Source organism: Branchiostoma lanceolatum, chromosome 5 (assembly GCF_035083965.1).
Source record: "Branchiostoma lanceolatum isolate klBraLanc5 chromosome 5, klBraLanc5.hap2, whole genome shotgun sequence".
Classification (NCBI taxonomy): domain Eukaryota; kingdom Metazoa; phylum Chordata; class Leptocardii; order Amphioxiformes; family Branchiostomatidae; genus Branchiostoma; species Branchiostoma lanceolatum.
This window is the reverse complement of record NC_089726.1, coordinates 17486404-17509776: the sequence shown is the minus strand read 5'-3', so window position 1 is coordinate 17509776 and position 23373 is coordinate 17486404. Positions and strand designations below refer to the sequence as shown.

The window sequence follows — 23373 nt, the reverse complement described above, 5'->3', positions numbered from 1 at the left end:
CCGGACTTTGTACGGCGGCATGTCTGCCAGAAAGGCATTTCCATCTCCGCCTCTTCATTCACAGGAAGGATATTGGACCTGGCATCCAACAGCGTTATGCTGGACGTGCTTCAATTTTGACCCCCAGATATTTGAAATATTCATCTTCAAAAGCAGTCACAAGCACATACACAAGTCATGGGGAATAGAAAGGCATTTGTAGAGGGATCATTTGTACCTCGGTGTATACGCAGTTTTTATTAGTCGCTAGTACATATAGCTGTAGTCTTATTGAGATCAAATTAAAATGAATAAAGATCTTGATGAACAAAAAGCACGGAATTTGTGAAGCCCTACCCTAATCAGTTACCAAAGATTTAAAGCACTTTTGCGAATCGTACTTGATTTTTCTTTCTGTAACGTTCCTGGCTTGAAAAGATGCTGACTCTGTCAGCTTGGTCTCCGGTACGCTAACCGGAACCAGACGACGAGACAATGTCGGAAACGTCACGTTGTATGTTGTATTACAATTAAAAACATCCATTTTCTTGTATTTTAGATATGTGAAGCATGTTTATAGCATACTGTAAATGCAGAAATGTTTGCGGGGATTTAATTTCGCGGTAGGGAGAAAATGGAGTTTTCGCTGTAGATTGGAGTTCGCGTTTGAAACAATAGTAGCACTACAGTCACACAATGGAACGGCTTTTCGCTGTGGTTTTAAGTTCGCCGTAAAAAGTTTACCGCGAAAACCGCGAACTTAAAACCACCGCGAACATTTCTACATTTACAGTATGCATTTTCCTGCAAGATGCGTATGCGCTCTATGATACGTACACTACAGTACATTTGGTGTAGTGACATCTCTTTATATAAGCACCCCTCCCACTGTGACCTCGTCAATAATCTACAGCCAGCTTGGAGACGATGGGGCTTTGTCTGACACGCAGGGTTAAGGATCGGATATACATTCCACAAACTCCATCAGCACTCTTGAACCTCAGCCCGAGGGCCTGCATTTCTTGGCAAAGAGGGGGCTCACTCTTGTCATTGTCTAAATCACCTACTAGCTGCTGACGTCTTTGACGTTTTCTGCCTGGTTATCAAAGTGAACTTGTAAGGAATTTTTACTGAGTTCTGCCCATAGATATGATGGGTCCTCAGAGAGTGCGAAATGGAACGAAATGGGACAAAATAGGACGAAATGGAACGAAATGGAACGAACTAAAACAGCATATGTAACATTATAAGCGGTGATTGTGTGCCTCGCTCGTTGCGAAGGTACCTTGTGTAATATGTGTATAGATTCTATAGAAACGGATGATACCATATTCGTGTTAAATAGTTTTTACATATCCGTTTAGTCTTCTCTGGTAGTGGAGTATATGTTCTGAGTAGCTTTTCCAGCTTCCGTGTCTTCTTTTGTAGCGCGCTCTTGTCTGAGACGGTCTATGTTTGTCACAGCGTCTTCTCGTTTAATATCTTAGAGTCGTTCGTCCAAGCTTCGTCTGCGTCGCTTTGTGTGCGTCGCGCTTGCATTAGAACAGCTATATGTGGTCTCGCACCAACGTTGTCGAATGTGTTGCTTTAGCTTAGATATAGCGGTCTCGCACCAACGTTGTCGAATGTATTGCTTTAGCTTAGCAATATGCGTCAATTTGTCATGAAGTGTTATCCCGACCAATATACTATCAGTTTGATGATATTGATATCGAATGTATTCCAACCATTTGCTGCAAGTGGCGACACATTATAGCACCGTGTGCTTGGGAAGAAAGAAGACTGTTTTATACAGAACGATTTGACAATAAAATAGCTTCGTGCAACAGATAGACAAGTTAATCATACAGAGTTATCAAGATAACTCCTCTTGCGCATTTTTAGATTAACCTGTTTTGCCCGGGTACCAATGCCAATGGAGTCAACAGGTTGTACACGAAGCATCGACCGGAGAAGGAAAAGAAAAACGAGATGGAGTTTCGATTAAAAATGAGAGGTGTGACAGAAAAATTTGAGAGCTTGCCGTTGGCTGGGAAACTGCCAAATATGCCGTCAATGTTAAGTCCAGTCTTTCCTTTTTCTTTCAGCTAATCACCCCCAAGTTTCCGGTGGTGGTGAAGATTGGGCATGCGCATGCAGGACTTGGTAAGGTAAGAAGATGACCTTAAAATAATATCTAAATGTCGTAACTTCATCTCCTGTTTTGTAATAATGTGTGACTCTATCAATTTAGTGTAGAGGGGAAGGTTGATTCCTTGAATAGCTTCAACGACAACGAGTTGGTTAGTCGTTTATGTGTAGATTTAAGTTCTTCTAGGACAACCATAATTTTCTAACCTATGATTTTTTCGGCAGCACTCAACAGCTCAGTTGTCTTCATCAGGACCGAATGAACTATGCTATCACTTGCCGCAAGGGGGCGTTGTCCAGAGAATGCGGTCCCAAACGTGACTGTGTTCTCTAAAAGGTAGAGAATCACGATGATTTCCAGGACATTGGCAGTGCTGTAGCTGTAGCCAACACGTGTCTGTTTGTTTGTTGCAGGTGAAGGTAGATAATCACCATGATTTCCAGGACATCGCCAGTGTTGTAGCTGTAGCCAACACGTACGCCACGACAGAGCCATTCATTGACGCCAAGCATGACATCCGGGTACAGAAGATCGGCAATAACTACAAGGCATACATGTGAGTCAGGCCCCGCACTCGGTTGTGAAACAATCCTAATCTCCAAGCAGATGTAACGGTTGCAAAGACCGTACCCAATTGGCAAAAGGAGTTTTTATTGCAACCCGAGTTGCAACCATTAGATCTGCTTGGAGATTTAAAAAATCCATAGCATTGTTCACCGTTATTTTTCTTTTGTATGCATTCGTGTGTATGAAATACCTACTTATTATCTATATTCACATTTCCAAATCGATGATTAACCTAGTAGCTTATGAGCTCCAGTCCAGGAGTGCAAAAAAAGAATCAGCCAGTAAAATTGGAAATGTTACTGTAGCATTAGTTGTCCATTTTTCTAAAATCATCGAATAGTCATCTTAGTGGCTGTTGCTGTCCTAGGAGTGGTTTCCCGGACAGTTTTGTTGATATTCAACCCTTTATTTGTTTAGCTTTATGGCAAAGGCATCTCTCTTTTTTCAAAGTACCAAGCACGACATTGCATAACGACTGACTTCTCTCCCTTCTTCAATAGGCGAACTTCAATCTCTGGCAACTGGAAGGCCAACACAGGATCGGCCATGTTGGAACAGATTCCCATGACAGAAAAGTGAGTGTCACATGTCTAACGGCTAAGTCCTGACAATACTGTGTTTGTACTCACGTGACTATGACGTAAGTATCATTGTCCGCCATGTTGGATGATTAAACCTGAGAGTTGCCTGTTATATGTACATTTGCTTATTCAATGACTTCAATTACAGGCACGTATCTATTGCATCATGCATATGCAAATATTTAGTTTCGGCTCCTCTCCGTTTAACCATCCAACATGGCGGCAATGACGTCACGTGTAAACACGATACTTGGCGTCCTTCAGATACTCTTCCCTGGCAGGATGAATGAACGGAGTTTAAAGGTTATTTACAATGGACCATAATTTCCTAGAATTCACGTAATGATTGCTGCTGATTCCTGACGCTCAGTATTAGGAAAGTCTGAACGTTGTTTAGCGATACTTTCAAATATCCGTTTTCGTATGAGAAGTAACGTTTAAGTAGTAGGCTTAATCTGCAGCCAAATCGTCGGATTTCGTGACGTCAGCTGTGACGTCAGCACACTAGGACAGCAGCCAAATGTAAGTTAGGAATGGCGCACAATAACTCACTAATACTGTATAACACCAGTCTAAGCCTGGACCAAAATCCTCTTATCCCCTTGGAATGTACGAAATGTAAATCTGGAACCGTTGCCAATGCTACATTAGATACAGAGTCTGGGTTGACGCTGTTAGTGAGATTTTCGGCGGACTTGACATCTGCGCAGTGGAGGCCATCCATGGCAAGGACGGCAAGGATTACATCATCGAGGTTTGTGTTGTTGTTTTTTATTCCAGTAAGCTGGGAATACAGACGTAGTGGTGGAGCACTCAAGTTTACAAACTTATATCAACGTCACTACTAAAACATATAATTATACACACGACATAAGAGTGGACAGATAAGAATTCAAAACTTGTAACAAACATGACGCATTAACATATAACGAAATAATAATGAAGTAATGGATATGGAAGCAAATGATACGGTATAACAGTAAAATGCATGGAGGAGCATGTCTTGGAACTTTACCCAATTGTTGTTTGTTAGGGGAGGTAATAGATATCGAGACCTCTTTTTGTTTTAAAGTTTCTTGATTATATATTGAATACATAGTATGATCCAATATACGTGATATAGATTTGATTTGATCATTTTGCTACCTTCTCAATAGCAAAGATAATCTTGCACCGAGGCCTAAAGTAACATTTTTTCCACCACCCTGAAAAGGATGCGTCCTAAAAGATCTCCAATCTAACGTCCTGTAGCGTAATGCACTCCTGTATATCGAAACTGGGAATACTTGCTGCACTAGAGATCTCTCAAACCCACTGTTTTTCAAGGTGGCGGATCCATATGACCCGATGGGTTAATGTTAATGGGGGTTACTACCGGTTAGTCACTTTTGCAGAAATTCTAAAACATCGTCTGATCAGACTCATACCGGAGTTTTCACAATGAGAAAAATTACCTGTTTCGGTCTCACCACGGAGTTTGCCCCCCCCCCCCCTCCTCCAGGTGAATGACTCCACGATGCCTCTACTGGGCGAGAACCAGGAGGAGGACCGACAGCTGATCTCTGACGTAGTGTTACAACGGATGACGCAGGTGTGCAGAGCTGGTGCCTCAGCCGCCCAAAACATAAAGTGGGTACCCGTCACGGTAATCTAGACGTTTCATGTGTCTTGTGATTTAGTAAGCTGTGAAGTTCTGACAGGTTTTGGTCAAAATCCACTTTTGTGAATAACTTGAATGTGACCTACCGTTAAAACACGTTAACGTTCCCCATGGTAATATTTGAAGCTAGTTATTTTTTTCCAAACATGTACATCATCGTGTGCTAGATGATGCCATGGTTACAAACCAGTGATCCATCCCCGCCCTCGTCTTCGTGCAAGCTCACGCACGTTCTCGCGAGAGAACATTTCAAAATGGCGCCCGGATAAGGGTCGACATTTACAATTGACAAAAGCAAAAGCCTTTGGGAAAAACCTGCCAAGTCTTCACTGTCATCTAGTTGTGTGAACCGTGCCAGTTTGTGACGCATGTTTCCTCTCCTTGTCCATGTCCTGCTTCACCTTTCTCTCTCCTTTCCTCTCCTGCCTCCATAGTGCACGGCTCTGTCCAGCTGACAGCCGTTGCTTTGTCCGGATCATCTAGACGTACAGAAACCTCATTCTTTGTTGTAGGCTCCACCTAATTGTTGTTCCCGTCGTCCCATCTGACAAAACTGTTGCGCCATCTGGAGAATTTGTTTGGGATGACACCCTCTGCCCTTCCTAGACTATATTACCGATCCCTTCGCTTGCTGGGGGAAACGAAGAACGTTTAAAATTTGTCTCTGCAGATCCAAAAACTGCTCACTTTGTTCAGATACCGCTAGAAACAGGCAAGCGCAGAAACCTCATCCCAAAAGTAGTCTCTATGATGGCCATGCAGCTACAGAGGAACAAACCGTATCTCATGACGGCTATGAAGGTTACAATCATCCAACCACCCCCCTCCCACTATGTTCCACTATGAATCAGTATGCGGTTCCTGTCGTTCGGAGACGGTTGGAAGGTAACAACTGAGTTGGTAGTAAGACGTTGAATGCTGTTATCTTGATCCTAGCACGCTTATATGCTGGCACGCCAGTAATGCAGGCAACCACCAACACTCAGACACGCCAGCAACACCTTCCTCCCAAGGCATGATTTCAGCCCACCCATCCTGAAACGTTATGTTGCAATGCCGATTCAGGCCGCTAGTGGCAAACGTTTGACAGTCAAGATGAATGTTTGTCAGCCTACGGTAACCCATACACCATAATAAGATTCAGGACGTTTTTTTGTTTGTTCAGGATTTCTGTATTTGTGATGTTTGATCTTATGTTGCTTGTCTTTTGTTGTATGTTACATGTGTGCATATCACGATTTGCATGCTGCAACGCAACATGCACGTGTTGAAATACTTTGTCTCTCTAACAAACGACTTAACGGTAAAACGATAAGGCAGTTGCACAAAATCACACCCCAAAATTCTATGACGTAACTTCTGTGATCTGTACCACTTAGCCCCCACAATGCGTGGCGTCGTGTGCTCGTCATGAGGTAAGTTACGTCATCAAGTAAGTCACGTGACTCTAATTAAGCGCGCAACGCCTTGTGGGTGTCACTGGTACAACCCACAAAAGTTATGAAGGGTTTTTTCAGCAATCTGTCTTTACATCCATTCCACAGCAAATATCAATTGTGTGAATCATCATAAGAACTTGTTGCAACACAGTGTGGCTATAGTACCACTGAGAACCGCAATGCGTGGCGCACTTATTTATCATTTTCAATAGAATACTGTAGTATTATAATAGTTTTTTTATGAATATTAGTTTGCATTGTGGTTTTCAATGGTGCATAGAGAGAGATGGACTATAGCCAGGCAGTACTCGGCATGTTGCACGTTAGTTGCTTGGTTTCTTTATTTCTTTACGTTAACATTTTCACAATGCATTGTCATAATTTTAATATTTATATAACGTTTTCATACTGTTTACACACTTGTCAGTCGATAGTGGTGAGCCTTAGATGTAGAACAGTAGATGGTTTAGGTCAGCTTCCTTCTTTCTTCCTCTGTCGCTTCCTGTCTCATGCACTTCTCTATGTTTCTCTCACAATCTTCTACTACCTTTCGGTCTATTTCTCCCCCCATGTACTTTTTTCTCCATTCAACGTTTCTTTCTTCCCGGCCAGCGGTTTGTCCACAGATGCAGAGGCAGAAGAGCCGCAAACTTATGCGTATGTTCCATTCCACAATTCAGTACAACACACTTAGACGGATACATACATAGTAGACAAGTACACATCGCAGATGTCTATGGGGAGGGGGGCATATATTTTTCACAGGGAAAATGTATGCACACTTTTACACATCTGCCATAAGCCGTATGATGCAAATACAATCCTCAGTGTTGTAATTTGTACAGATTTTACATTCTTTTGCCAATTTTTTTCCTTTTTCATAAAAATACACTTTCCTCCTATACATTATCATCGACAATAAGGGAAAATTAAGAAAAGGTAACAATTAGGCACACATATTTCTACAGAGTGTGCTTTGGTCCAATATTAATGACAGCCAGTTCGGCTGAAAGGGCATCCACAATGACACACAAAGACATAATATTCTAGTGTCTGAGAAAGGATATGCTTTACATACACATTTTCTTGGATCCAATTGCATGCTTGGAGGCGAGAGGCACTGTGGGTATGGTGATGTTGTTGTTTCCCATAGTGCCCGGGTCTCCCAGCGTGCAATGTGATCCGTGAAAACATCTATGCTAGGGAAGGTGGACGTTCCGTGGAACCGTAAGAAGTTAAGAACTCAGAATTTTAGCCCGTAGTTTGGATATGCCCTATGTTTAGAATAGCTAGTACTACGGTAACATGTAACGTTACTCGCCTTCTGAACTTCTAATATGCAAACATTATTCTATCATAAATAGCATCATATAGAATCACACATCATCGCTAAGCTAACTCATATATCTGCTAACGTAACCTCATACCTCATTACCACCATTAGCAATCTCAGATAGCTCAATTACTTATTCAATGCCATCTTATTCTCACACAGACCAGCTATTGTCTTATCAATGTCGGGACAATAGGCTAAGTTTTTCTTTTCTTTTCCAGGTCAAGCTTAGATATTGTGGCAATGTTTGCCTAGCATTCCTTGTGTCTGCTATCAATTCTGTTTTTGCAGATCTTGAATTGCTGATTCAAAATGATTGAATTTTCGTCTTTTTTTGCTACGAGAAACTTTTGCACATTAATTACCTGGTTACCAGTCTATCGTGAGCTTGAGCGAGATTCCTCGGTACTGGGAGTGTTGGCCAACCGCCGGGGTCAATTAACACGCTCCGAGAAATCTTGTCTTGGATCTAATCATGATTTAGCGTGCCAATAGACCCAGACGGTCAGCCAACGCTTCCAATGCCGAGGGATTGCGGCCAAGCTTACGATAGAGTGAAGAAAAAGATTGGCCCATCACGAGTTATCGTCTGTAAGCGAGTTCATGGATCCAACTGCGCATGCGCGAGGTCAGAGGTGGAAGCCCCCTAATATCTCGACCATGCTTAGTTGAATTGAATTAAACACATGTCCTACAGATGTCCACGATGTGTTTATTTATTCGTCGAACTTCTCCTGCCCATGGTACACACAATACATCACACTACGCATGCGCAGTTGGAACCACGTACCCGCTTATTATTTGACAAAGCATTTCGCAAGGAATGTTGGGAGGTGCATAGACACGGTGTTCTCCTTACTAAGTATATTTTGAAAATGCTTCATTTTCCAGCAAGTCGATGACAGGCTTCCTGAACCTGGGCGGCAGTGCGTCCGCGCCTCCTTCGGCGTCTTCCTCGCACAGCACCCTTCCGGGCGCCCAGGCAGGGGCGGCGGGGCCTCCGCCGGCGGACGAGGATCAGGCCGAGAGCATTCGCAAGCTCCGCAAGGCTTTTTCGGGAATCTTCGGAGAGCCCTAGCGGCAGCGGGAAACAAGCCCGACCTGGTTGCAAATCTTTGGTCTCTCTAGGCATGGCTCACTGACAGTTCCAACGACGACTGCTGCTAAAAACATCACATTTCATGCAAGGACCTTAAAATACACCAAACCACGGACCCGAGGTCACAAGTGGATTTGCATTTCCTCGGTCAAAGAAGTAAAAAAAAAAAAAAGTCAGAAAATGTCGATCGTTGTAACTATCTGTGATGGCTCTTTAGATTTGTTTCGTCTTAAAAAATAACGTTTCTTCCACGTTGTGTCTACTTTTGTGATAGTTTATGAGAATTCACCGGATGGATTTAGAATAAAACAGGATAAGTGTTACGTTCATTTTAGTAGTAGTATATCTAGGCGCGGTACTGATCGCTTCGCGAGTTTGAAATCAATCCTGTAGAACCATAACAAGAGTCACGGTCCCATTTTCGTAAAGTGCCTGCACAGATCAAAGATTTCCCCATATATACCCTCCTTTGGTAGTACTCAATAGTTCCCCTCAGTGAACCTCATAGCGTACTCTTATAAAAAGAGAGAGAGAGAGATGTAGTGTTCGGCTTTGAGAGAATTATGCAAATGCCCTGAAATGAAGTGGAATGTGTACTTGATGTTTGAACGCAGCCACCACTCTTCGTAGCTGTGCATTGAGTGTTTAGAGTCATGTGCTTCGTACGTTAGTGGTTGTAAGAAACATTTTTAATGTTGCTATTTTGCAAACACACAAAAAAAATGGCGAAAAGGGAACGTACCGTTCTATAATGATATAAAGTTCTCTAACCATTCCATGTATTTGATATTTTGAGGCAGAAGGACGAAACGCAAAGAAAAGCGCAAGACGATAGGTTTGTTTACATTCTCATGCTATCGATATTGCCGTAAACGTCACAGTCTGAGCACACGTCATAACCAGTGCAACATTCGCACAGGGTCCATTCGCACTGTAAGAATAGAAATACCCTACCTCATTTCTTTAGAATGAACGTTAACATTAGATAGCCCCTCTCTAGTAACAAAATTTGTCAAGGGACAGAATATCGTCCTTTGAACGCTGAAGTTTCTATTTTCAGTGAATCAATGGTGACCTTACGTCATCATAATTTGCGTTGTGACGAACTACACACATTTAACGAGATGAGTGGTCACTATTTCCACAGCTTATTGTTGACTAAGGGTGCACAACTAAACATGTTGTAAACTTACTGTAAGAAAAAAATACGAATTGTCGGTATCACGGAAAAGCATCTCTCTTCGTAATGAATCCTGACCGCCATTTTGTTTATGATAACGTCGTCTGCGCTGTTGTCACTCACAACGCCTACTGCCATCTTGATTTACGTGTTGTTACATTCATTATACGGATTATCATTGAAATCTGAGTAAATGAAGGGACACATTGTTCTGTATGCTGAAATGTTACATGCAAATGTTGCTCGCCATGCGTAGTTTAGTGTCATATGACTGGTACATATGTATGTTATGTTGTTGTGCTTCCCGATATAAGTATTGAGAGGACTTTCTACGTTGTATATCTTCCATTTGTGAGCTAAAAGGCATGTCCACCCAACGCCTACTCGAAAAGGCAATTAAAATCCCATAGCAACAACAGATAAAATCATATTTCCGGGTACTTATACTACGATTACAGCCACAGTTTCTGTCGTTGTACAATCAGTCGTAGTATCTATGTTTGTACATAAAACATACACAAATTAAGCATTTAGTATGTTAGTAGCGAAAGTCTCGTTTTATTATTGAGACGAATTCTAACAAAAATCCGTGGTAACCTTGTGTCAAAGTATTCTTGAAATCTTTCTAGCTTTGTGTGAATGAGCCTTTGTTGGAGAGAATTTTAGGGGCAACTTGATCGATAATTTGTAAATAACATGAATGTATGCATTGCAATGTACTGCTCATGCACTCTGCGGCCGTGTTACATTGAAATTCTGTCAATAGTTGAGGCTAATTTCAGTGCTGTAGTATGCTTTTTCCTTTGCTCTCAGCAAAGTACATTTCTATCATGCAGAATGATTAGAACGAGAGTCATTGTTTGTGTATATTCTCAGCAACTTGTGGAAATGTGGCAACTGGATTTAAGAAAAAAGAAATAGATAGTCTACCCAATAGTATGTGGCTATGCGGAAAAGAAAAAAGAGAATCTGATGTCGCTGCAATAGAGCCGTAGCTTGCTTGCAAAAGGCAATCATGTAGAAGAGATGAATTACAACCTTCCTTGATGTTGCTGTTGATGGCTGACTGGCGTGGTTCGACGGTCGGTGCAATTCAACCCAATTTCGCCAGGAGGCGCAATTTCAACTCAATTGTAAATGTCTTGGTACGACTAGGACTATGTGTTTGTTGTGCGTGGCTCATTCATATGTGTGTCCTTTGAATGATTACCAATCATAACGTGGTATAGGAGAATATCTTAATCCAAGTTTTAAAAAGAATGATATACGAACGATGTACCTACATCCGCGGTTCTATGCAGTACGCTCTTGTTGTAAGTATATGATGTCGACCATTGCATTTTGTACTTTACGGTGAAATTATAAAAGTGTATTTCGTTCCGTACTTTGTGTATTTGGAGTTCGGTGCATGCGGGTATATGTGCTGACTAATGGTCGTATGCATCTGATTTATGGTAACGTTATCATATAAATATATATATAATATGAACTGGCTGTGGCGAACTCTCCGCGGATACAGAATCTTAATCTACCACACGAATAAAGATGGAAAAGAAGAAAACAAACGTCATGCTTGATTATATTGTGTCATTCATACCTTTCTATACTTTCAATACTATACCATTTGGCTCGCCACTGAGGCGTCGGCAAAAATGAGAGGAAAAAAACGTAAGTCCTTCTAAGCACAAGCACACGGTACTGTAATATTCAGCCATTTTGAAGCAAAATTGGAGTCACGTTACAACGGTTTGATGATCATAAAAGTCTCTACACAATTGAAGTTAGTTAAATTGCTTTTATATCATGATACAGGCAATAAAGATATACAACAACGAGGCCTGAAATCAATCAAACGGCACGAGAAAGCAAGCCTGCAGGGCTGACCTTTAAGTTATGGCTGCCCATAGGAAAGCATGTTAAGATACACTGAAACAAGGCTTCATAAAAGTACTAACGCAAACTTCAATCTTAAAATTTCTTCTACACTGGAATGTCACTAGGGTTTAGTTCAAAACCATGCAAAGAAAACAGATGGTTGTACAGCTCAAACTACGAGGAAAGCTGCCAGTTTCAAGGAAACCCTACCTTTGACCCCAGATTTCTGATGTATCCCTCCGCATGACCCAACAATTCACATCTATCCTTACCCGCCAACTAAAATGGCAAACTAAACAAATTTCAACCAAAAATGGGAAAGCTAAGACCCTACCTGTTTCCTCTGACCAAAAAAGTCTCCAGATTGGGCAAAAAATTGCTAGGAAAAGAAAGGTTTTAAAGATTTCAAGTAGGAACTAAAAAGGTATTCAAATGTTTTGCACTCTACTGCGCAACGCAACTTTGGGGTCACCCCTACAGCTGGCGTTAGGATTTGAATTTCCCGCCAAAATGTATACGTCACGATGACAGGAGGGGGCGTTACCTTAGCTAGGCCTGGCGGGTCCGAACATGTCTGCACGATCCCGGAAGTACAAATGTACCCAGGTGCAAACTTCACACACGTAATGCCACAGTCCGGAGACGTTCTAGCTTTGTCAAGACACAGGGACAGCCAGTCTCAAGAAATCACACGATTCTCTCGTCATGGGGAAAAGGAAGATAGCAAACTCGACAGTAGTGACTGCTAAAAAAGCGAAGGTAAGGTTAGTCAAAACAAATGCTGCATATACGTCATGCCGTAGCCGCACGTACGTAGGGAACGTCCCGTAATAAACAATAATAATATACTCAATAGAACCGCAGGCACGGCAGAAATATGCATTGCATGTAACGTTACTGTAAAGTTGTCATATTTACTTTTTATAATACCTGTAGTGCAAATTGAACTGTATTCATGCACCGCATTCACTTAACATTTGTAAATTGAATTCGCACCACGACGGTGTTCTATATTTGATAGATGATCAAAATTACTCTAATATATTAAAAGCGGAAAAATATCATATTTTTTTGTGGCATGGATTGGACATTTCTGCACAGTGTTTTGTACAGTACTAGCGTTAAATTTACGACGGAAATGCACCCAATGCCTGAAATACTCATAGAATCATTGGAAGAGGCTGCTAATTCAAGTGAAGACGTAATTTCTTTTGGTCTGTCTTTGTTTTTCAGTTATTATATGAGTTCCGTACGTTAGTCACATTTACTTTAGTAGGACAGGAAATGATCTATGGACACATGTAATATTGATACCAACTAAAATCTTATCTAAATAATAAATGAACTACAATAAAACAAGGCATATGAGAATATTTCATAGGGCGTCAAATCTTCGAACTCTTGTCAGTTGATTGTTTATCTTAGTTGCTTGATTTCGCTATCGTCAATTTGTTGAGTTATTTCCTGCCTACATATTCCTTTGCTGCTATTAAACTCGATGCGATGTACGTTATTTTTTAAATCAGACAACCACAGTTGCTTCTGGAACAACAACAACTACAACAGCTTCTTCATCTTCCACCACGGCTGTCGCTGCCGGAACTACCGCCTCAACCATCACCAGTGCCGCCCTGAAAGACTACCCATACACCAAGGATTATGACATGAAAGTGCCGGTAAGAACTGTACCACTGAACCGCCATTGAAACGTAGCCTACCATGTGATAAAACAACTGAACTGCCATTGAAATGTAGTCTACCATGTGATAAAAGAACGCATCGCGTGCGAAAAAAAATGCCGAAATAAAATTTACAAGAAACTGGTTTATGGTTTAAACTGCGCACGAGCAGCTTGATGTGTTGTGGATGATATGTCTAAGGCGATGGCACTTGAGACAGAAACAAAACACGCGTTAGGACATGTTTCAAGAATTGTCTGGACAAGAACTGTATACACACACTCTATACAAGTTAGGGGCTTTCACCTTTGACCTCGAATATGTGCAATTTAAATCGTGAACCTTTGTAACTCCTATTACATTTACCATTGTAAATGCCATACCATTTGTAGCTATACAGGAGGGTGCCTCATTAACAGAATAGCTTACCTCTCAAACCATTGTTCAATGTCAAGTCAAAATCTGCTATTCCTGTCAAGCGAAGGTGAGTTTAGTAAAAAGAAATGCTGCATACAAGTCCCACAATAAACAGTAACATACTCAATGGCACTCTGAATATTTTACAGAGGCGTGAGATCTTCGAGCTCTTGTTTGATCGTTTTTTTCGCTATCATTAATGTGTGTTTTTTTTAAAATTATTTCACGCCTTCCTCGGCTGCTATTTTCTTTTTTTTTTTACTCTGAAATAGATTTTGATTTCGATATTTTTCAATGTCAGAGGTAAACGTCCTAGAATTTTTTCTACAATGGCTTCAGTTAACATTTCTAGGAGGGTGAACGTTTCGTTGTTGTCTTCTATCCAGGCCATCCTTTTCTTTCGACGCCTTCAAAGCAAATACGGTGGGAAAAAGAGGACCCCAAAGCTACTGGACGAATTGTGTGAAGAAATTATCGGGCAAATCTGCGGAGATGTCGACCCATATGACATCAAAACTGTCTTGAAGTAAGAAAATGATTCGAACTTGTTTGCGAAGAAAAATGTCCACACTGTATGCATTTTTTACGTGGTTTGTAATCAAATTTGCAACTTTCATGTTTAACCATCCAAAATGGCGGACTATACTTACGTCATAGTCACGTGAGTGACAACGCCTATTGATTGGATGATGCACATGTGATTGACAGGTTGAATGATCAAGCTGCGGGTGGAAACGACAGGGAAATAACTAGCAGGCTCGCTGATGGCATCCTCCGCGGAGGACTTCCCCGGTGCCCCAAGTGTTTCGGGGGAAGGCTACGATACGGGTGAGGCAGATTTAGACGTGTTCTGTCCGACATTTCTGACGGCCAGTGGTTATTTTGCAGTGACATTGAATGTTAGTAATAGTTCTTACCATATGAGTTTCTGTTGGAACCACGCCTTTAAATCATTATACATTCTACACTTCAACCAAACCAATTCATACTGTCAACAACGGTTCTCATCAGTTTCTCTATCATTTAAGACTTTGATTGACAGAAAACTTACGTTTGTTTTCTTTACTCAAAGGAAAGACGGCAAGTCTGCTTATTGTATCTAGAACTCTAAATATATATATATATACATATATACATGTAGAGAGAGAGTTCATTTTGCTTAATACATGACATGCATAGGCCACTAGCTTTACAGTGTTTGCGCTCTTTCCTATTTGTCTTTATGAGCTGCTGTTTCGAAAAATAGAATTGCAGTTTTCTCATAGCAGAATGTGCATCCTTGGTTTCTTCAGAATGCCTAAATGGGAGAGTAGCAAATATAAGGGAAAGGCCAAGCGAGACTCCCCGTTGAAGGGCCGGGAACGGTTCCACTGTCCCGGGTTCTTTGATGACGATCGGTACGTCAACTGTACATTCGAGGCCTTGGATGGGATCGAGAGGTTGCCGTGGAAATACCCGTGATTGTAGAATAAGCATGTTCACGTTTGTAATTGCGCATGCGCAGTAAAATGTATATTGGGCAGTACGTCGAAGTTGAAGGCCCATAATGCATGGTCTTGACAAGAACTGTTTAAAAGTTAGGGACCTTTCACCTTTGACATATTACCCATGGTTCATCTTGCTGCGCATGCGCCGTTTGATCCCTGAACCCGCTAATAGATAAAAAGATTATTCATGCGACGAACATGTACTACGAACAAGCAACAAACCAGCCAATGATAGTCTGCCCTGTCTCCACGAATTTATGAAATGATTCTTAATAAGCTGTCATCGTTTCACAGACATCATTGACATTATATGTGTAATAGATTACAAAGTCTTGATAATACATCATACATAAATATGAGCAAGCTATATGGCAATCCCTTTCCTGACATTTCTAATACAGAAAAGACAGGCTTTTAATTTTTTTAAGCACACTTTAGGTGCGTTGCGTTGTAATAGAACTGAATTGAAATATAATTGATAACACATAACATTTTAAATTGAAGGGCCCAATTAAAAGTTCTTTCAAAGCGCAAATCTTGCGGTGGTTATTAGTTTTTCGCGACTCTAGCGAAGTTGGTGACAACTGCAGTCGGTTGGAGTTTTATGGAAACTAGGAAGACGGGTCCGTTCTTCACCTACAGCGCCGTCTCCACGTACAGTTTGTAATCTCTCTGCCCCCTACGTAAAGGTGAGTTTGCGCCTGCGTCACTCCCGAGAGTCTTTGCGAGAATCACTGCCTTCAAGCGGTGCAACCCGTACGTCAAGAGATGGAAAAATGGCGTCGCTACAAACACAAGTAACACCATGTACACTATCGCCATCTTGGGATCGTTTTCGAAATCCCAAAGCTTGTATAAAACGACCTCTCCGTTCTTCCCCTTTCCCCCTGTAGCCCAGTAAATAACATAGAACGCCCCATACGCCATTGCAAAGGCTACGGGATATACCATGTGAAAGACTCTAACAGGGGTTCCACTCACAAAAAGGTCTAGTAAAGCTATAACTGAGTTCAATAAATGTTCGTTGATACTGCTAGCTTTCAACTCCCTCTTGTCCAATACCCAATATAGCGTCGTCACGAGGAAAGCCATGGTTATAGAGGTACTGTGTAACATCCAGTGCGCCTTGTGGTACCAAGTGAGATTATTTGTCACGACGTTTTCGTCCCCCGTTGTTTCAGTCGAGAACTCGGTGTAGTCGGACCTACAGTATGTCGCTATGGACACAGACATGGCCACAATGGTGTGAAGTGTAAGGATGGAGAAACACCAGTTGGTAAGGTAGACCGGCCAGCGGGACGACCCGTCTGTGATGTAGTAGTTACACAGGAGGAACATCAGAATGGTGACCGTCACGAGGGCCACGAGGATCCGGTACAGGACGAAGGCGACCTGGCCGCTGCACCACTGAGAAAGTAACAACAGAAACAACATGTCACATGGCAGGTAAAAAGGTAAGGCAGTCATCCTCAATTGAGGTGAAGCATCATGCTTTTTCAAGTGGCTAGTGGTAGTGGCACCGTAGTGCAATGTGGCTTCGACACGGCTCGCATTTTTGGCCAAGCACACCGGGTCACCTCTACTCTTCTCGATAAGTGTGTTGGGCTCTTTTACGTGCCGAGGTTTGACGCTTGAGGCTTACGCCCGAAGCTCCCTCATACTGGGGCCGCCGGCTTAACTTCACCATCCGAAATGACGAATGCAATCCCTTACAACATGCCCGAGCTGAGCCGACCCTAGGATCGAACTCAGGCCCCAGGATCCACGGAATTTGATTCAGATGGCGAAGCAGCGGGGTTGCGTAACCGTAAGAACAGATTGGAGATACGTATTTTGTGATATTCTGACATTAGCAATATGAACACATAGAGACACAGAAAATATCAATTGCAAAAGATATCTTAGCCGATTGCTACAACATGGAATGGAGGCATGTAGCCCGTGATCATTGGCAGTAGCTATAGGCCTAAGTCAGTAAGTGATTAAAGGAAAGCTTCACAAAAAATTGAAAATCCTACTATGCTATGCTTAATATATTCCAAAGTCAAATTCTTACTTCAAATTGTTTCAGATAAGTCCGTCATAGTTTTGGGATCTTCCACCATTTGCAACTCGGGCCGTGCTGACGCCTTCTCACCTGATAATTATGGTACACTGAACACTGATGTTTTTGACTATATCTGACGTCATATAATTCAATCATCAGGTGAAAAATCTAGAACACTGACGTCATATGATTCAATTATCAGGTGAGAAGGCGTTAGCACGGCATAAGTTGCAAACGGTGCAAAATCTAAGAACTATGACGGACTTATGTGAAACAACTTGAAATAAGAACTTGACTTTGGACTAGCTTAAGCGTATCATAGTAGGATTTTTTGTGTAGCTTTCCTTTAAGGGCAAGAATACGTCACTGAAATCACTGGTCTTTGTGCAAACTAATTGTAGCGTACTAAAAAATTATCTAGCCTGAACGTCATCCTGTTTAGTTCCAGTTAGCTGAAGGTAGAGCCAGGAACTAAACAGGATGACACTCAGGCTATAAGCCGCATGCCTCGTACGATTTCTTTTCATTGTTACCATTTTCGGAGAGACTATGAAAGAACCGGTTATAGACACATAATAATCTATGACAATCTTTCCGTCGTAAGTCAGTCGAATTTTGTAGGGCACATCCACATCTATCCAGAGAATGCTTATTTGTTTGTTTGTTGGTTTGTTTATTTATTTATTTTACCAGGGGATGCATATCGCCTAAAATGCGTTTTTAATGTGCCCTGGGTTTTACATCAACTCAAAGTTACAAGAAAAGTAACTTTAAAAGTTACGCAAATGACTGAATGATACAATATTCCCAATTTGATATCGTAAGCCTGTCGTGCGACAAGAGTTCTAGACTTACCGGAGAGCGGGAGAAGACCGATCGGTCATGGTAGCGCAGTCGGGGCGAGCACTCTTCACGACAGCCGGGAGACATTGAACTGGTTTGTCACGGACTCGCTGGATTACACGTTCGCCCTTACTCTTGTCACGTCACAAAAGCTGTGCCACGTCCTCGCGAGATTAGGCGTGGTTGTGGTAACTGAAGGTCGGTAAGAGAAAAGGTTGTTGACGAGCGATACAGTAAATGCAGAAATGTTGGCGGTGGTTTTATGTTCGCGATTATCGCGGCGACCGTTTCAGCCACCGCAAACATTTTTATCCAATACTGTACCGGTATGTGACCATAGCGCTGCCACGAACTTAAAACCACCGCAAAGACTTCATTTTCACCTTGGCGCGGTATAAAAACCACGCGAACTTAAATGCATTTAAAGTAGTTTGCCCCAGGGTAAGAGGCAATCCCTTTTTGACTGATCGTGCGTAATGTAATTATTATGAAACCTTTCGAATAGAGAGCTATATTGTATACAAACTCTAGGGGGCAAAATAGCCAGAAACAAATCCAGGCACACGTAAAAAGAATCCGGCACACAAGCATTGTTGCTAAAGTAGCTAGAGGCGAAACATTTCCCTTTGTGCACCAAATCATCATAGAAAATTTTGTATGAAAACTCTATGGGGCAAAATAGCCAGAAACAAATCCACGCACACGTAAAAAAGAATCCGGCACACAAGCATTGTTGCTAAAGTAGTACTTAGAGGTGAAACATCATCAGTTCCCTTTGTACACCAAATCATTATAGAAAATCCAGTCGTCTCAGTGAACAGCGGATATGCCACGAGTAACATTCTGTCGATCAACCTTGACAAAGAAATTCTTAACTTAGATTCTCCCTATTCAACCTCCTTGGATTCTCTAACACCGTACCTAGCCTGGTTGTCGTGCCATAACCAGTTGAACATGTATGACTCCTTTCGTTAAAGATATGTCACAAATAAAATATTCTAGGCCGCTTATCTTACTACCTACCTCTCTTGGTCAGTGCCGAACAACATCTAGTGTCGCTGTCCTTCGAACAACATCATGCGGTCGAGTAGACATGAGTATTTCAGTGCAGGTGTTGGCATCGTAGTGAGTAGAAGAGTCCATTCATTTCAAGAGGGTGGGCACAACGTATTAATAGTTTTTCTCTGTGCCACAAGCTTTAGCGTTTTCACGAACAAACTACTGTGCTGTCTTTGGAGACAGACAAAAACTGTGTCTGACGTGTAGTATTACAGGATAGTAAATGGATTTGCCTTTATTTATCTACTTTGTTACCCCCGTGGTTTATCAGTGGACTAGTCCTGCGAGTCATACTTGCGAGACGTGTCTGCCAACATGTTCGCCTAACCAGGTTATGTCACTGACGTCATACTTTTGTTCCAGTTGAATCACTTTGGTTAGATTAATTACGGAGAAGAGTAACACTACACAAAAGATGACGTACGTGGTGTGGTCGATAATTGCGGATGTGCGTCCACCTCGTTCTTTCAGTAAGTGTGTCAGAAACAAAGTGACATTTTGTCCCGCGGATGACGTCTTTTCACAGTCGTTTGGACGTGATTAAGACCTATCTTGAATTGAAAATACAAGCAGAGATGTCTAACGGATAACGTCGGTACTGCAGAAATAATGGCAACCCCCTTGACTCAAACTAGTCTGATTTTAGGCGACGTGAATTGAAGAATTATAAGGCATAATTCGCGATCGATTTTTTTAATCACCGGCATAAGAAGATATTTTCGTTTTCACGGGAACAGTTTTCATATCCATATCAGAAAACTGTGACCGGCTTTTCCTACACAAGGTGAAATTAGGCATGTAGGTTCGAACCCCAGGACCCCGACTGGGGCATTACTGGAAGGCACTACAGTTCAGCAAATCGGCCCCGCGTATGGAAAGTCTCAGGCGTCAAACCCCTCCACGTTAAAGCACCCAACTTTCTATAACTTTATAGAAACCAATGAAACAGATCTAGACCTGGAGAAGACTAGAATTATTTGGGGTTTCTTTCTTTCTCTCTCTCTCTCTCTCTCTCTCTCTCTCTCTCTCTTCTTTCTTTCTTTCTCTCTCCTTTCTTTCTATCTCTCTCTTTCTATCTCTCTCTTCTTTCTTTCTTTCTTTCTTTCTCTCTTCCTTTCTTTCATTCTATCTCTCTTCACCAGTCTAAGATTTCGACTTACTTGGGCGTCCAATGTAATTCAACAAGCATATTTGAGAACATGACACTTGATACAGTTGATGAGTACACTAAAGAATATGCGGTAATGATGCAATGGACCTATACGTTTAAGGGCTCTTGATTTATTAGTATCCATGATAGTTTCCACACATTTTAACAATTTAACGTTGCATCTGTTGGTCACTTTCTTCAATGTCACTTACATGTTGTTGAGTCCCATTTTTCGTGTAGCACTCTAACACTTAATCAAAACGACAAAAAGATATAGAATTGGAACTTATTATAACATATCCACCAATAATTGTAAAAACATATTCTCATCCCATAAAACAAAGTCTTCTGTCAGGTAGATTAGTCTCATACTAGAATGGTTGTTGCTATGTAGCAGAAGACACCATACGCTGTACCTTGTACAGTAGTTATGCAATAAAGTTTACATAATGCAAAGCTACATTCCATATATGTGTACAAAGTAATATCAGACCTTAACATTAATAAGGCTACTGGTCCTGATGGCCTGAGTAATAGACTCTTGAAGAGTATTGCGCTTTCAGTATCAGAACCACTGTCACACTTGTTTAATGTTTCATTGAAATACGCCTGTTTCCCGTCTATTTGGAAACTTTCTAATGTCGGCCCTGTGTATAAGAAAGGCGATAAGCAGGCGAAGGAAAACTACAGGCCTATTTCACTTTTATGCGCTGTCTCTAAAGTGTTTGAACGTATAGTTTATGTTCCATTATCTACCTATTTACATGGCAACAACCTGCTTACCGATCGAAATTCTGGTTTCACTCCCGGTGATTCAACTGTTAATTCATTGACGCACCTTGTTCACAAGCTACACAAAGCAGTAGACCAAGGTCTAGAAGTCCGTGCCGTCTTTTTGGATATATCCAAAGCTTTTGATAAAGTATGGCATGCTGGGCTTATTTTCAAGTTGCGTCAACTGGGAGTATCCGGATCACTTCTGGAATGGATTGAGTCGTACCTTACGAATCGAAAGCAGCGTGTCGTCATCAATGGGTCATGTTCCAGCTGGTTACCTATTGATGCAGGTGTCCCACAGGGGTCACTCCTAGGGCCACTTCTTTTTCTAGTTTTTATTAATGATCTGGTAGACAATCTGCTAACTGAAGCCAATCTTTTTGCTGACGACACGTCGCTGATGGAAATAGTTTTGGATCGTCTTGTCTCAGCAAATAGATTGAACCACGATCTTAAATTGGTGGGTGACTGGTCAGACCAGTGGTTGGTAACTTTTAACCCCCTCAAAACCGTACTAATGACATTTTCTATGAAAAAGATCAAGGTCCATCACCCACCGTTAGTGTTCAAGGGAGTTGAACTGAAGGAAGCTGATTGTCATAAGCACTTGGGACTACATTTAAAACGTGATTTGTCTTGGTCATACCATGTATCCGAATTAACATCCAAGGCAATGAAACGTATAAACCTTTTGAAAAGGATACAACATTTTGTTCCCCGGGGAACTCTGGAAACCTTGTATTTAAGTATGATTCGGCCATTAATCGAATATGCAGATGTTGTTTGGTGTAGCCTCCTCGGCAAAGACTCTGATTTACTTGAATCTGTTCAAATATCTGCGGCACGGGTTTGTACTGGAGCCATGAGAGGCACTAAACACGAGTCTCTGTTAGCCGAGGTTGGATGGGATACACTGGCTATCAGAAGACAAAAACATAAGCTGATCCACTTTTGGAAAATATTGAATGGTTTCGTACCACAATATCTTCAAGACCTCATCCCACCACGTGTTTGTGACATTGTCCCATACAATCTCCGTGCCAACCAGAATTTCACCTCCATTGTTTGTAAAACTGAAAAGTGTAAAAAATCTTTCTTGCCCTCAACTATTCACTTGTGGAATGAACTGCCCTCTAACGTCCAAGCATCGCTTACGATCAACGTTTATAAAAAGGAACTGGACTCACATTTCAATAGACCGATCAAACACCCTCACTTCTCTCACGGCCAAAGACATTATGCAGTTCATCTTACAAGGCTTCGTTTAAATTTCAGTCAGTTAAACCACCACCTATTTCTACACCATTGTATAGATTGTTCTACATGTAAATGTGGCCATTATAGTGAAACAACTGAACATTATCTCCTTCACTGTAAACTCTATACCACCCAAAGAAGTACCATGTTATCATCTCTTTCCAACATAACTGACCTTCAACAACTCAACGACAGCTCACTATGTTCTATTCTGTTACGCGGTTCCACTTCACTCTCATACTTACAAAACTGTAATATATTCGACATAGTTCATACTTACATCCAACGTACTGGAAGATTCATTTAGCGATTGATACCAACTTGTACTGTCTATTGTTAATTTTCTTTTATCCATTTTGTATTTATGCATGTCATTATGTCTCTTTGTTGTATGTGTTGAGTAGAAGGCTTCATATAAGCAATCGCTTTCTGCCTTATACTCCATAAACATATACGAATAAAAAATAAAAAAAATATATGTACCACGCATTGAACAAAGTCGAATAATTCTAACCATCTGGTTAACGTTCCCCTGTCCATGGCTATAAGAAGAAATCATTTAGCTGAATCTGTATCATTACGTTTTACGTTTATAGTTAACTTTCTTCTTCTTCTTTCCTGCTTAGCCTCATATCTGAGATTATCAGCAGTTGCGCATGGGTTAAATACAACACAAGTGCCCGGTACAAATAAAACGAATGGAAAATAAAGGAAAGGCGCTAAGGAACATAAACAACTGACTTTTAACATCAATGTTGTTAATTTACCCTGTTTGTCACTGTCACTGATGAACAATGAACAAATCTCGAATAG

General features: G+C 41.4%; 3 protein-coding genes across 7 annotated transcripts in view; 2 read left to right on the top strand and 1 right to left on the bottom strand.

Annotated features, from left to right (window-relative positions):
- The window catches only part of LOC136435510 (synapsin-3-like), a 74395-nt gene extending 65277 nt beyond the window's left edge, over nt 1-9118 (top strand). For 2 of the 5 annotated variants that reach the window (XM_066429081.1, XM_066429080.1), the window contains exons 6-13: nt 2067-2129; nt 2524-2666; nt 3178-3252; nt 3910-4012; nt 4760-4887; nt 6298-6333; nt 6970-7014; nt 8582-9118. In XM_066429081.1, coding sequence (XP_066285178.1) covers nt 2067-2129; nt 2524-2666; nt 3178-3252; nt 3910-4012; nt 4760-4887; nt 6298-6333; nt 6970-7014; nt 8582-8768 — 780 coding nt within the window. In that variant the 3' untranslated portion in view covers nt 8769-9118. The remainder of the gene's footprint in view (nt 1-2066; nt 2130-2523; nt 2667-3177; nt 3253-3909; nt 4013-4759; nt 4888-6297; nt 6334-6969; nt 7015-8581) is intronic. The other 3 variants (XM_066429085.1, XM_066429084.1, XM_066429082.1) reach the window with 2 other exon arrangements.
- Nucleotides 9119-12549: 3431 nt separating this feature from the next.
- On the top strand, nt 12550-15603 carry LOC136435893 (uncharacterized). Its single transcript, XM_066429604.1, has 5 exons — nt 12550-12603; nt 13371-13520; nt 14327-14466; nt 14649-14768; nt 15233-15603. The coding sequence occupies exons 1-5, from the start codon at nt 12550-12552 to the stop codon at nt 15399-15401; spliced, it is 633 nt and encodes a 210-aa protein (XP_066285701.1). The 3' UTR covers nt 15402-15603.
- Nucleotides 15604-16063: 460 nt separating this feature from the next.
- LOC136435892 (uncharacterized) lies at nt 16064-18176 on the bottom strand. Its single transcript, XM_066429603.1, has 3 exons — nt 18165-18176; nt 16636-16834; nt 16064-16362 (listed from the first exon to the last, which is right to left on the bottom strand). The coding sequence occupies exons 1-3, from the start codon at nt 18174-18176 to the stop codon at nt 16064-16066; spliced, it is 510 nt and encodes a 169-aa protein (XP_066285700.1).
- Between the last annotated feature and the right edge of the window lie 5197 nt (nt 18177-23373).

Coding starts and splice junctions, on each gene's coding strand:
- LOC136435893 (XM_066429604.1), top strand. CDS start 12,550: ATGGGGAAAAGGAAGATAGCAAACTCGACAGTAGTGACTGCTAAAAAA. Junction 13,521..14,326: donor ATTATGACATGAAAGTGCCG/GTAAGAACTGTA, acceptor TCTTCTATCCAG/GCCATCCTTTTCTTTCGACG. Junction 14,769..15,232: donor GGGGGAAGGCTACGATACGG/GTGAGGCAGATT, acceptor TGGTTTCTTCAG/AATGCCTAAATGGGAGAGTA.
- LOC136435892 (XM_066429603.1), bottom strand. Junction 16,363..16,635: donor TGTGTCCATAGCGACATACT/GTAGGTCCGACT, acceptor TATATCCCGTAG/CCTTTGCAATGGCGTATGGG.